The following is a 13281-nucleotide window of genomic DNA, read 5'->3' as shown; positions in this document are numbered from 1 at the left end:
AGGTCCTGCCCCTGGGTTGCAACAACCCTTTGCAGGCTGGGGCGGGGTGGCTGTGAAGAGGCCCAGTGGAAAAGAGCCTACAGGTGCTGGCCAGCATCCATCTGGGAGTGTGCCCAGGTGTCCAAGAAGGCCAATGGTATCCTGGCCTGTATCAGCAATAGTGTGACCAGCCTGGCACTGGTGATGCCACACCTTGAGATTTGTGTCCTGTTCGGGGCTCCAATTCAGGAAGAACATTGAGGTGCTGGAGTGTGCCCAGAGATGATAGAGCTGGTGAAGAGCCCGGGAGCAGCTGAGGGAACAGGGCTTGCTCAGCCTGGAGAAAAGGAGGCTCAGGGGAGACCTTCTGCTGTCTACAACTCTCTGAAAGGGGGCTGTAGCCAGGTGGGGGTCAGTCTCTCCTCCCAGGCAACCAGTGACAGGACAAGAGGATATGTGGCCTCAAGCTGCACCAGGGGAGGCTTAAGTCAGATATCAGGAACATTTCTTTACAGGAGTGACTGGATATTGGAATAGGCTTCCCAGGGAGGTGGTGGAGTCACCATGCCTGGAAGTGTTCAAGGAAAGACTGGACGCTGCCATGCAATGGTCTAGCTGACCTGGTGATGTTGGGTAAGTTAGATTTGATGACCTCAGAGGTCTTTTCCAACCTAACTCTGTGGTCTTGTTAGAGGAGACAAGGTGCTCGGGAAGGGCACATGATGCTTCCAATAATAGGTCATCACTTCTTCAATGTCCTCCTCTGCAACTATGTGTAACCTGCCGGCCCACCAAGTAGAGAAGGATTTAAGGCCTTGCAAGACCTAAGAACATGGCATGGGGACTTGGCTAGAGGAGGGAGGGAGGTCCCAGCAGGGCTTTTGGAGGTAGTTCTCCTTGTCATGGTTTCACAACTCAGTGTTGTCTTGGGTTCTTAAACTCCTCTCCAAGGCAGATGGGGGTGGGTGGTCACTGACTACTGCCCTTCTGTGGGCATGCTGGAGCATCCACCCCACCCCACAGCAAGCACCAGCCCACACCCTCCTGACCTCCTGCAGCAGCACTTCCCCTTCCCAGAGGACCATGGAGAGGAAGAATTTATACATCAGCAGCTCCTTGCACCTAGTAGCACATATGCTTGCCTCTCATGGCTGCAGGTAGGGGAGCGTGTTAGACCAGCTATAGTTCAAGGAAGTGAAGGCTTGTGTGTTAAGTCAAGGTATCAGCACTGGGAAACCAAACTGCCAGGGTACCAGTGCTGGGAAACAAAAGTGCTTCACAGCCCTTTGCTTTAACACCAGCATAACTCAGCATGACTACTTTGCTTCAGTGTCCCCCAAAGAGATTGGACAAACACTCTCAGCAGCAACCTGCTTCACCTTCATTTATTTTTGTCTTTATGTGTGCATTTTTTTCCAACCACACCTCATTTCTACAGCATCTTTACACTATCCACCACTTCATATTTCAGCAGTTCCAAGTTTCTCCAGTTAGCTCCTGGTATCACTACATAAGCGTATCCAGCCCATTTCCCAGTCAAGTCAGGTGTACACCATTAGACCTAAAAGAAGGTGAAGGTGTCCAACAGACTCAAGAAATGCAATCAAATTCCATGCTCAAAGCTTGGCATGATTGGAAGTTAAATCAATTTTGAAAGACATTGCTATTTGGTTTTAAAACACAGGATTACACTCAAGCATTTGCAACTGTATCCCCAACATCAGTATTTGTCAAGGCTCAAAGGAAGTTACAGGTTTGCAAGTTCTAACTGCATTACCAGTTTTACAGAAGTCACATTTATAGTCAGAACCCTCGCCATTAGTTAATATCAGAACTTATACTGACCCAAGCCAGTGAAAAAATACTATTAAACTCCTATTAAAACCTTTAAAGTATTAAATGTGTCCTAAAAATAAAAAAAACTACAGGAAACCATATTTGATTACTCAAGAACATTAACATAGAAAGATCTGAAGCATAAGTCTGTGCAGGACTGACAAAATCCTTGCATAAAGCAAATTTACAACAAATAACAATACACCCTGAAAGAATGGTGGAGGTGGGAAATCAGTCAAGTCAGAAAGGGCAAGCAGAAAAAGTAAAGTAACAGATCTACATCTATGAGGATATATAGGATTGCTACAGGCCACACACAAAAATTAGATGAACAGTCAAAGCAAAATGTTCAATTTTTTACCCTCCTTGCTTAGTCAGGAGGTCACTGGTCAATGTACAGATGAAATGCATTTCTAGGTATAATACCTAAAAAATAATTTGTACAGGAACAAAATTACTCAAAGCATGTAATTTCCTAAGCTAAAACTAAACAGCACTGGGTATGAAATTCTTTAAAATATTCACCTGCAAAATGAAGAGACCAGCTTGGAAGCCCCCTGCACACTGACAGACCTGAGCACTTAAGGCGGCGTCTCTGCTGTTCACCGCTGCTCACTGTAGTACAGAACACTCTGGTTTGGCCCTTATGTACCTCACGTTACTGGCCTAACTCAAAACTAAGCCTGCTCTACTTTCAGTTGTGTTCTCCTCAGTCTAAGCCTCCTGTAATGTACCACTTAATTCGGCATTAAAACACTTCCTGAAGACATGGGAGCAACGTGCTGCTGTCACGTTTAAAAGTGAGGGAAGTGTAGCAGATGCAATAGTTGTTGCCAAGCCAGATGAGGGCAAGAGCACTTGGTTCATGCACTGTCACTAAGCAGAAAGATTTCTGACATTCTGCATCCCAGCGCAAATGCGACAGTCTAATGAGTTACAGGCTGAAAGAAAAAAACAAGCTCATCACTGTCTGGGGCATCTGGGGCTGGAGTTCCCAACACCCAGGTAAGGTTTGCAGCATGGAAGTCAGAAGTTTGTTCCACTCCAACTCTTGCTTACTGTCTCTATTTATCAGTGAAGATTCTACCAAGAGCAGTTCACGATTTCTTGACCACAATGCAAAAAGAATTGCATTCTTCAGAAGTGGTCCATTAAGTTTATCTACTGTTTATAGATACTGTAAGAAGACACTAGACAATACATTTAAAAAACATATTTCAATTGTATTTTATGTTCTTTTAAACTGTGAAAATCTATCTGGCTTGGTAATAAAACAGATTTGTATGCTCTATGCTACTTTGAAAACGTGTTTCACATGCCCAAAGTTAAGACAGTTTTCCTATGTCATATACTAAAGAACTTATCCCACTGCTCACTGAGAAGGTGCTTCCCCTTTCATACTCACAAAACACTACGAATTGATCCTCATTTCTGCAATTAATTTGATTTAAGGGACATGCAGAGGTAACAAATTCAATTGCTTGGGGTTGGCTTTTTTTGTTGTGAGGTTAGAAATATTTTGGGGGGAGGAGTGTGTCTGATTTTTATTTTTATATAGGCAAGAGGGGAGAAATAAAATTACTATAATGAAGAGTCAAACTAAATTAAAAGACAACAAAAAGAATACTTTACTTCACAAATATCCCCTATTAGTCATATCTTTTAAGGCTTACAATGCTTACACAGTTTGGTTTTTTAAGAACACTCTATTGTTTTATATAGGAGCACATGAAAGCCAGTTTTAGTAAAAAAAAATTCTTCCATCCCCATGTTAAGTTTTGCCATTAAAAAAAACCTAAGTATCACTAAAGTCCTGCAGACAAGACTCTGTCCACGGATGATCCCTCAGGCCTGCAGAGCACAGAACTGCTGAAACACAGCCAGAATGTGGTGGTCCAGTTCAGCTGTAAACAGGAGGTTCTCTAGCGTTACCATGTACTGCTGGATTATCTGGTGGTGCTGACAGATAAAAAAAAAACAAAAACAAACCTGATATGTTTACTGTTTTTACATTTATATCAGAATAGGCAGAGAAGTCAAGATATGTAAGAACCACAAATGTTCTCATCTGAATTGTTTAGCACATCTAACTTCCACAACGTAGCAGTCATGGATAAGAAAAACAATGTAGAGGCACTGCTGACTGCAAGAATGAAGCATGCGCTGAAATCCTGCCTCGTGCTTCCTGTAACTCCTCATTCATGGAACCTGAGTTGTGTGCAGGACACAATGCTACTGCAGGTATCTTAGGAGAATCATGGTATTTCCTTTCCTCTGAAGACACATCTACTACCAGGGAAGGATTCATCCCGAGGGAGAATTACACCACCACTCCCATTCTTCAACACATCTTGTGCTCACATAGGTATAACCTCTGATAACTAATCAGTTTCATCCAGCCATCTGTGCTTATTAACAGATTTAATACAGAGCCAAATATTCAAAAATCATGTTTAATAGATATTTACGCACCTAACTAAAAGGAATCCTGCAATATTTTAATTCACCTATTTAAAACATGTCTATTTTAGCATTTTTGTTTGTTCACAACTTTGCCCTTACTAAAAACACACAGTTAAGTGGAAGTCTGTGAAATTCATAACCACACCTTGAAATATTTTTGCAGTATGCTTACAGTGAGGATATTCTCCACTCAGGATCAGTCACTCCACCAGACTGTGGCAGAAATTTGGCCAGAGCCAGAGAGCTGTGACCTGGCCCCACACGAGCCTCTAGGGAAAATGTGCTGCTGCCACCTACTGCTACTCTCGTGGAGACTGAGCCCTCAGCTTTCCTAATTAAGCACGGCCTGTCAACACCCTTCCAAACTGAGAAATGAAACTTACCTGCAGGAAGATCTGCTGCAACCTCTCTATACAGCTCTTGTACCAGGGTGTAAATACATCAATTCCACCTGTCTCACAGCGCACTAAGTGCTCCGTTAACAACATAATGAAACGCTGTAGTAGAGGAGAAAAAACCCAAACTTATTCAGGCTCATAAAATTAAAGAAGAATCCTAACCTAAGGTAAGAGGATCTGGGTGTCAAAAGCTTTGAACAGCACTGTGAGAATAATTATTTGCTTGGCAAATACTGAATTTAGTATGAAAATAAACCAGTTACCTTCTGGTTGTTCAGGAAATTGTGTCCTCTCCTTCTAAGCAGTTGAAACTCATCAGATCCTGCTCCAAAGCAGTCTTTGCAGAGGGATGATCTTAACTGACTCTAACCCATGGTAAAGTCATCAACCCCTTCCCATATTCTTATTCCAAGAAAATGCCCAAGATAGTAGTGATGCTGAAGGGTTTGTAAATCAAGTAACTTCAAAACCTAAACAGAGAAGAGACTTTGACCATCATTACCTGGAATATAACAAGAAAGAGATTCTTCTGCTCACTCTGGGCTGACTCTACTTTTTCCTGCAAGCGCTCTATCTGCTCTTCCAGTGGTCCATCTTCCCGATCAGTGCTTCGGTCATCATCGTCATCATCATCATCACTGTCCCGCTGCAAATGACAACAACACAGGACTTAACCAGTAATTTGGCAGGTGTGGATATAATTTAATACTCTCCATTTCCACATGTGAAAAAGTCTGCAGGACAACTGAAGACCAGCACATAATTCTGGATAAAAATTCAGAAGGAAAAATGCTAATATGGAAAAGCCCTGAAAAAAAAATTATTACCAAGATTTCAGAGAAACTAGAGCAAGCATAGAGATTCATCAGAATTAAGGTGTTTTCCTCCAGGAAGGTGCTGTGGCTGACAGCCCAGATGAGGTGTCCCTACACCAGGGCATGCAGCATGGGCAACAAACAGGAGGAGCTGTAAGCCACTGTGCTGCTGGATAGTTATAATGTTGTTGTCACTCCTGAAACTCGGTGGATGGATCCTATGACTGGAGTGTGACAAACAGCTGCCACCAGGCTGTTCAGAAGGGGCATGGGAATAAGAGACACAGAGGGATTGCCCTCTACATCAAGAGTTAGATCCAGTGTGAAGAGTCTCTGAAGACCAGCCATGAGCAAGTGTGAAGCTGGTGGGTGACAATCCCACCTGAGGCAGCAAAGGGAGCCTTTGGTTGGTGTCTGTGACTGGTTCTCTGTGGCAAGCACATTTCTCTCTCTCTCAGGATTTTTTATTGAGGTGCACAGAGAGAGATGAGGGAGAAAACAATTTCTATTTCTGCTCCTTGTTTTTCTCTTGTGGAATGTGTTTAGAGAATTGTTTACCCAGAGTGAGCGCTTGGTTAGACCACGGTGGATTGTTTGGGCCTGATGGCCAATCGGATCCACCTGTGTCTGGACTCTGGAGAACAGGGTCACGAGTTGTGAGTTAGTTAGATATGATAGTTAAAGAAAGTAGCATGTAGTATTTAGTATCCTCTCTTTTATATAGCATATTAATGTATTATAATATAATTATAATAAAGCAATCATTCAGCCTTCTAGAATGGAGTTAGACATCATTATTCTTCCCATTAGGTTCACCGACATCTACAACAGTTCTCGACCAAGCAGAGATCGCTGATGGAGCCTTCTTGCTCCAGCTGCAGGAGGCACCACGCTCATGGGCTCTGGTACTGCTGGGGCACTTCAATCACCCCTGCATATGCTGGAGAAGTAGCTGTAGGCAATCCTTGAGATTCCTGGAATGCATGGAAGATAAATTCCTGACCCAGGAAACAGACAGCCCTAGAATAGGGGAGGTGTCACTGGATCTGTTGGTCACCAGTACAAGGGGGCTAATGGGGAATGTCAAGCTAGGAGGCAGTGATCATGCCTTGGTGCAATTCACAGTCCTGAGGGATATGGGTCGGGAAAGGAGTCAAGAGAGGCCCCTGAACTTTAGAAAAGCAGACTTTCAGCTTTTCAGGGACATAGTCAATGAGACTGCTTAGGAGACTGCCCTCAGGGACAAAGGAGAAGAACAGAGCTGGCAAGTCTCCACAAGAGAGCAAGAGCTTGCAATTCCCAGGAGCAAGGAATCAGACAAGGCAGGAGACTGACATGGCTCAGCAGGGCACTGCTGGTCAAACTAAAATGAAAGAAGCAAATGCAGAAACAGTGGCAACAAGAACATGTAACCTGGGAAGAGCATAGTAGGGGTGGGGTGGGGAAGGCCAAGACAAAGCTGGAACTGAACCTGGCACGGGACACAAAGGAAGGTATGCAAGCCAGAAAAGGGAAGTCAAAGAAGGTGTGTCCCCTGACAGACAATGCTGGAACACTGAGAAGAAGGCTGAGGAACTCAAGCTTCTTCAAAAGACCTTCTTTTGCTGCCATCTTCAATGGTAACGCCTCTTCCTGCATCTCTTGAGCGGACGAACAGCAGGATGGGGACTGGGGGAGTAAAGTCTCTCCCACACTAGGTAAAAATCAGGTTCATGGCCACCTGAAGAACCTAAAAGTCTACAGGAGCCAATGAGATGCATCCTAGAATCCTAAGGCAACCAGCTGATGTAGTTGCCAAACCACTGTCCATGACATTTGAAAAGTTGTGGCTATCAGGTGAAGTCCCAGGAGACTGGAAAAGGGAAAACATTGTACCCATCTTTAAAAACAGAAGAAAGGAGGACTCCTAGAACAACTGACCTGTGAGCATCACCTCTGTGCCTGGGAAGATCACGGAACAGATCTTGCTGGAAGCTGTGCTAAAGCACATGGAGGACAGGAGGTGATTTGGGACAGCCAGCATGGCTTTACCAAGGGCAAGTCCTGCCTGACCAACCTGCAGGCCTTCTATGATGGAGTGACTCCGCTAGTGGACAAGGGAGGGGCAGCAGATGTCATTTATCAGGACTTTGACATGGTCCTCCACAACATCCTTCTCTCCAAATTAGAGAGAGATGGATATTCGATTGGTGAACTGTTACATGGGTAAGAAATTGGCGGCATCCAGAGGGTAGTGGTCAACATATCTGAGTCCCAGTCAGTGGGACATCAGTGATCAGTGGTATTGCCCAGGGGTCTGTACTGGGACTAGTGTTATCTTGATTAATGACAGACAAAGGGGTAGAGTACACCCTCATCAAGTTTGCCGATGACACCAAACTGAGTGGTGCTGCTGACACTTCTGAAGGACAAGATGCCATCCAGAGGGATCTGGACGAGCTCACAAAGGGGTCCACAAGAGTCCCATGAGGTTTAATAAGACCAAGTTCAGGGTGTTGCACCTTGGTCAGGACAACCCCCAGCAACAGGGGGAGAGCAGCCCTGTGAGAAGGCCTTGGGGGTGCTGGTGGGTGAGAGGCTGGACATGACCCAGCCATGGGCACTCCCAGCCCAGAAAGCCGAACATGTCCTGGGCTGCATCCAAAGCAGCATGGGAGGGAGGGAATTCTGCCCCTCTGCTCTGCTCTGGTGAGAGCCCACCTGGAGCCCTGCATCCAGCTCTGGAGTCCCAGCACAGGAAGGTCATGGACCTGTTGGAGTGAGTCCAGAGCAGAGACACCAAGATGATCAGAGGGATGAAGCATCCCTCTTACGAGGGAAAGGCCGAGAGAATTGGGTTTGTTCAGCCTGGAGCAGAGGAGGTTCTGAAGTGATCTAATTGCAGCTTTCCAATATCTGAAGGAAGACTCCAAGAAAGAAGGAGTAATTACAAGAGCATGCAGTGGTAGAACAAGGATGAATGGCCTTAAACTGAAAGACAGTAGGTTTAGATAAGAAATAGGGAAGAAACTTTTTACTGTGAGAGTGTTGAGGCACTGGAACAGGTTGCCCAGAGAAGCTGAGGATGCCCCATCCCTGAGACTGTTCAAGGCCAGACGGGATGGAGCTCTGAGCAAGCTAGTCTAGTGGAAGATGTCCCTGCCCATGGCAAGGGCTTAAGACTAGGTGATCTTTGAGGTCCCTTCCAACCCAGGCCATTCTATGATTTCATGGTTTATTTAAGGGAAACACAGTGAAAGGTAATACACCTTCTAACTTTATCATTACATGGTAATGAACAACTTTATTTTTAAAAACAATCTGGCATAGATTTTTTCAAATTGTATCTACTGCACCAAGACAGGTAATTCATTAAATAAAGAGTTCTGAAATCTCAGTGCTTTAAAAAATAATGCACCTGGTGCAAATTCTCTCCTGCACTTGGTGCAAGAACTCAAATGAATCCAGCTGGTTAGCACAACACGAAGGCTGAAGACTGGAGCAAGTGTTTTGAAGTGGGGACTCCCTGTATTCATGATAAAAAAGGCTGCTCTCAAGACTAGAAAGGTCCAGCACAGAAACTGATCTACTAACTAGGAACATAGCATGCTTCACTGCATCAAAAACAACACAACACCACCACCACCCACAAAATACACCTAAGAACCAGCTCAGGTGATCAAGTCTTAAACAAGACTACAAGGCATATAGGAGGAAAGACAGGATCTGATGGATTATGGTAAATTCAATCACAAGACACTGCTTTAGTATCATATAGTTGTTTCTGTGCAAAGACATACATAAATTACGAGCTCAAAACTTTAAAAATATCTATAAAAGAAGCATGTGTAACTTGGGATAAATGTGTTAACTCACCTACAACATAGGAAATGAAGTTCACAACTGCAAGACAGTTATAGCTCTGAATCAGTATAAAAAATGAAAACTTACCAGAGTAACTGAGAATTTAATTTTATTCTCTCTATAGGAACTTGCCTTTTTCCCATCTACAGAGATTTTTCTGAACTCAAAACACTGAAGGACCACTGAAGACAAAGCATGCAAGCCTTGGACTCATTCCATGGTAAGGGAACAGCCTTCATGCTGGAGAAATCAAAACTTGATGGCATACTTTCTCTAAAAGGAATGGTCATGCAGCAGAGCAACAGCCTGCAGTACTCACTGTTGCATACAAATGTTTCTTCCTGGCACAATACTCATTTAAAGTACTAAGTAATAAAGAGCTGCAGCAAGAGACAAGGACAGAAATTAAAACACTGGTATATTTAGAGATGCCAGAGAAGCTCTTTGCCTCACAGTAAGATCAATGACTGCACCTAAGTCTTCCATAATCACAGGCATTTATTAACTGCTCATCAATGTAGACTGAGGAGGTAAGCAGGATGGCTGCTGCTGTGAGTGAAGGAAACAAGATTAAGGGGCTGAGATGAACCAACACTGGCAAGCCAAGAGTTATTAGTGATCTCTCAACAGAAGCTTCTGAACAAATGACTGACTTGAGCTTCCTTCAAAAAACATCAGCAAGCTCTGTGTCACATTTTGACACTCAACTCATTCAAAATGTTGGAGCTAGTTAAGGGTTTTATGCAGGTAAACACACATACAGACCTCAAAGAAACCTAGAAGTTCTCTACTGCTTTCTGCAATTCAGCATATTTATAAACTGACTTCAGTACTGCATTCAGCCAAACTTCCTTGGGCCCTATCTTTTCCAGCTGCCACAGAAGACACTCCATTTTACTGGCCCACTTGAGACAACAGAACACAACAGCAGCTACTTCCTCATCAGTTTGCTGTATTTAATAATGCAAGATCATGCAACCATATTCAGGAAAATAAGCTGGAAGAAAGAAGTGCCATGTCAGTGTCAGAATCCAGCAGCATCCATCAGAAGAATAGTAACAGCCAACTTCTTAATTGCAAATAGCTGTTTCTGTGCACTTCTGTGTGGAAGCCACAAGAGCACTCTTTAACAGAACTTACTATGAATAATTTGTAACTGTTCTTACTATTCTCTAATAAGGTAACTGGAATCCAGATTAGAAGGCAAGTGGAAGACATGTTCATATTGGAAGAGAAACTTGTGAGAGAGAACTTGAACAGATCAAATACGTATGCACTCCCTTAGAAGATTTTACTAAATTCTTAAATTACAGCTAGGACCAAGAAATGCATCTGATTTTTGATGTCTCAGTGCTACAGATGATACAGCTAACCACATCTCTGCAGACATGCTTCCTGAAGAATCCTATGTTTTCAGTCCTTCCCAAAACCAACTGTGTGTCTGTACATCAGCATGCAGGCTTGTATAACTTGGTTTAAAATTTACAAACAAATTACTCACTCTTTTGTGCTGCCTGGCCAATCTTGCTTTGGTCTCCTCCAGTTCTTTGTGAATCTTCAGGACATGCTTATTCATCTTACGAATTGTGGAATGTAAGATCTCCCAGACATAAAACCTAGGAAAGACACACAGCTCAAAACACCACATTACACACTACTTGAAAATAGGAAACTAACTATAGTTTCTTAACAGAAAAATATAAGTGGATGAGTTAAAAAAATCTACATATGATTTAAGGGGACATCTACCAGAGTGAATGAAGACTTAGGAAAACATCAATCAGTTCGTGCCTATTTGTTGTAGTACACTTCAGAGTCAGAATTTTATTTCATGTACACACTTCAAGAGCATTAACGTCAAACTTAACTCCTTAGATTGAACAGTTCTTCTGATCTCAATATGCAATGCACCAGTGGTGGTACAAGTTACGTACCAATCCCAAGGGCCAGGACTGTGCCCAGCCAGCAGCAATACAACACACAGCAACAGATTCTGTCTAGGAACAGCTCCACTTCAGCACTTTAGATACTACTAGCAAAATAACATGCTAGTGGCAATATTGCACTGTCAACTGTTTATTCATACCCCAACTCAGAAAGAAAAACATTTAAACATATTTTGTAGAAAGGGCAAAAACCTAATTGTACCTTATTCCACTACTGAGTTTTCAAAGATTGAACTATGTACTGGCAAATTAAAGTAGAAAATCAAAGACAAATAACAACCCAAACCAAGTTCTTGTTACCTGGTAAAATCATGTGCCAGCTCTGAAGAAAATATCCAGTTCGCTACTGCAGCACAGTCAACAATTTGCGTCCGAATCATCTTGTCCACAAGCACAGCAATCATCTGTATTTTGTGAAAGACAATACACACAAAATCTGTGTAAAATACTCCATCCTCAGATAAAACCAGAGATGATTCGATGCAACTCTACAGCAGTGGTATTACTGACTATTTTCAAATACTTTAACGAACTGGGTAGTCTAGCTAAAACATTTCAAATGAGGGGATCTGTATCAATTACATAAAGCATTCTAATTTTGTTAACAACTACACCTACTTCTCAACGTATCACTCTTTTTTAGCACATATACTCCCATACAAAGGCAAAAAATACAAAAATCCAAGTTGGAACTGAGGCCTTGAGAGACATGAGCGCTAGTATTTGACATCAAAGTACTCCAACCAGAGCACATATACCTGTCAGATCACCATAATGAAGGAGCTGCTGTTAGCCTACTCTCCCTGAACTGCAACAGCCCTCAAACATGACAGTAAACTTAACTTTACAGGGCCCATTAACTTCAGGACAGAACGAATGAGCATCGTGGAGTCAGTGGCAAGGCTTACTTGCTACAGGCACTGCCATGATCCTGAGGGAGTTGCAAACCATCTAGCAGGCAACTGCAGAGAAGAGTTACTGACTAAAGAAGATGCAAGCTGTTCAGAAAAAAGGGCTTATCTTAGTTACTCATGTGATTGAATGCCACAGTATTGAAGAACCACAGCCTGCACTGTATTTATCCTTACAACCACCTGTTGTCATATAAGGAAATGTAACAAAGCTCCTTTTAAGGAAGGAAAATTAAAATAACTGAATGAATCATACAGAGGACTCAGCACTCAACTTTCAAGTCCTAGGATAATATCCTATGCTCTATTTATCTTTCTGCATTGCCAGGAAGGATTTCTAATTGCTTAGCCTGGTCTTCCAAAGAACACACATCTAGGATTTTGAGAAAATACTTAATCTCACTGTTAAAGTTTCTCTTTATGAAGTCACCAGCCTGCTTTAAAGTCCAGGGACTACTGACTCTTGCTATTAATCACTACTTGCAGCACAGACCACTCATTAGTGCTTTAAGCATATAAGCATTGTTGGTCTGAAATAAATCAAAGGATGTTCCCATTACATAGGAGTAGGGCGAACAGTCCGAAAATGGACTCTGGACAAGTGCCCTGCTGTTAAGGCACCATTCCTTCCATGTGACAAGGAGGTTGAGGACTTGGGAATAAGAAAAAAGCATTTGATCAGAAGCAAAGAACACAGAACTGCAGTAAAAGCAAGAGAAGGAAAGTTCCATGATTAAGTAGAACAGCAAACAGACTTTCCTAAGTTTTGCACTTGAGATTTTTGAAAGGGATCTTGATTTATTATTAAAAAATTAACATAACTATTTAGTCTGGGTTTGAAACCTCCATCTCAGTTTGGTAATGATGTGATACAAAGGAATGAAGAAGAAGGTGATACAGATATTACACTGCAGAATGAAATTTCTTCTCATTCAGTTAAATGGCAGAAAAAGTAGGTCAGTCTGTAAATGTCAGATTTTCAAGATCAGTAAACTGGGTAATAAGTAAAATATATTTTTTTTAAATCCTTCTTTTATGATGTCTTTAAGAGCGGTAACAGCTTGCATAGGTATCTTCTAGGTGCTCATAT

The 13281-nt window shown here is 42.6% G+C and overlaps 1 protein-coding gene across 1 annotated transcript in view; it reads right to left on the bottom strand.

Annotated features, from left to right (window-relative positions):
- Positions 1 to 1344: 1344 nt before the first annotated feature.
- The window catches only part of NCBP1 (nuclear cap binding protein subunit 1), a 30321-nt gene continuing 18384 nt past the window's right edge, over positions 1345 to 13281 (bottom strand). The window contains exons 19-23 of the mRNA XM_053931810.1: positions 11581 to 11684; positions 10836 to 10950; positions 5179 to 5322; positions 4662 to 4775; positions 1345 to 3774 (exon numbers count right to left, since the gene is read on the bottom strand). Coding sequence (XP_053787785.1) covers positions 3661 to 3774; positions 4662 to 4775; positions 5179 to 5322; positions 10836 to 10950; positions 11581 to 11684 — 591 coding nt within the window. The 3' untranslated portion in view covers positions 1345 to 3660. The remainder of the gene's footprint in view (positions 3775 to 4661; positions 4776 to 5178; positions 5323 to 10835; positions 10951 to 11580; positions 11685 to 13281) is intronic.

The sequence above is a fragment of the Vidua chalybeata genome, chromosome Z, assembly GCF_026979565.1.
Source record: "Vidua chalybeata isolate OUT-0048 chromosome Z, bVidCha1 merged haplotype, whole genome shotgun sequence".
Taxonomy (NCBI): domain Eukaryota; kingdom Metazoa; phylum Chordata; class Aves; order Passeriformes; family Viduidae; genus Vidua; species Vidua chalybeata.
The sequence above is the reverse complement of the archived record's forward strand: the minus strand, read 5'-3'. Positions and strand labels throughout refer to the sequence as shown.